The 696-nt window shown below is 64.9% G+C and overlaps 1 protein-coding gene across 1 annotated transcript in view; it reads right to left on the reverse strand.

Moving 5' to 3' along the window:
- Nucleotides 1-696, reverse strand: part of LOC103777715 (zinc finger and BTB domain-containing protein 17-like) — a gene marked incomplete at its 5' end in the record, with an annotated part of 2,522 nt that overhangs the window by 879 nt on the left and 947 nt on the right. The window contains 1 exon segment of the mRNA XM_008945274.1: nt 117-393. Within this exon segment, the coding sequence (XP_008943522.1) occupies nt 117-393 (277 nt within the window).

Below are 696 nucleotides of genomic sequence, written 5' to 3' on the forward strand. Positions count from 1 at the left end.
CACGTGGGGAAGGCAGCGGGATGCGAAGAACCCCCCGACACACCGAGAGCCCCGTCACGCGTCCCCCCTAAAACCTCCCGTCGCGGCTGCGACTCCTCCCGCCCTCCCCGGCCCACCTGGTTGAACTTCTTGTCGCAGTGGGGACACTTGTGCTCCTTGTCGGTGTCGTGGGTCTCCAGGTGCCTCATTTTGGAGGTGGGGTCTGAGAAGGAGCGCCCGCAGTAGTCACACTGGTAGGGCTTCTCCCCGCTGTGCACCAGCTGGTGCCGCTTGAGGTTGCCCGAGGTGGTGAAGAGCTTGCCGCAGTCCTCGCAGCGGTACTTGGCCTCCCCCGTGTGCCTCTTCTTGTGGAGGGTCAGCACGCTGAAGTCGCAGCCGGAGGGCTTCAGGGAGGTGAGGAGGGGGCCGGGGGTGAGAGAGCCACGGGACAGTGAGGGTGGGTAAAGACCTCTCAGGTCACCCAGTCCAACCGTCGACCCAACGCCAGCGTGACCATCAAACCATCTCCTGAAGTGCCACAGCCACGTCTTGTGTCCCTCCAGGGATGGGGACTCCATCCTCAGAGGAACCAGGGTGATGTGCTCTCATCACCCCATCCCAGCTCCATCAGCCTCATCCTGGCTTCACCACCCGGTCCTGGCTCCACCACCCCCATCCTGGCTCCCTCACCCCCATCCCGGCTTCCACCCCCCCCCC

This window comes from Merops nubicus, unplaced genomic scaffold (assembly GCF_000691845.1).
Source record: "Merops nubicus isolate BGI_N331 unplaced genomic scaffold, ASM69184v1 scaffold24068, whole genome shotgun sequence".
NCBI classification, from domain to species: domain Eukaryota; kingdom Metazoa; phylum Chordata; class Aves; order Coraciiformes; family Meropidae; genus Merops; species Merops nubicus.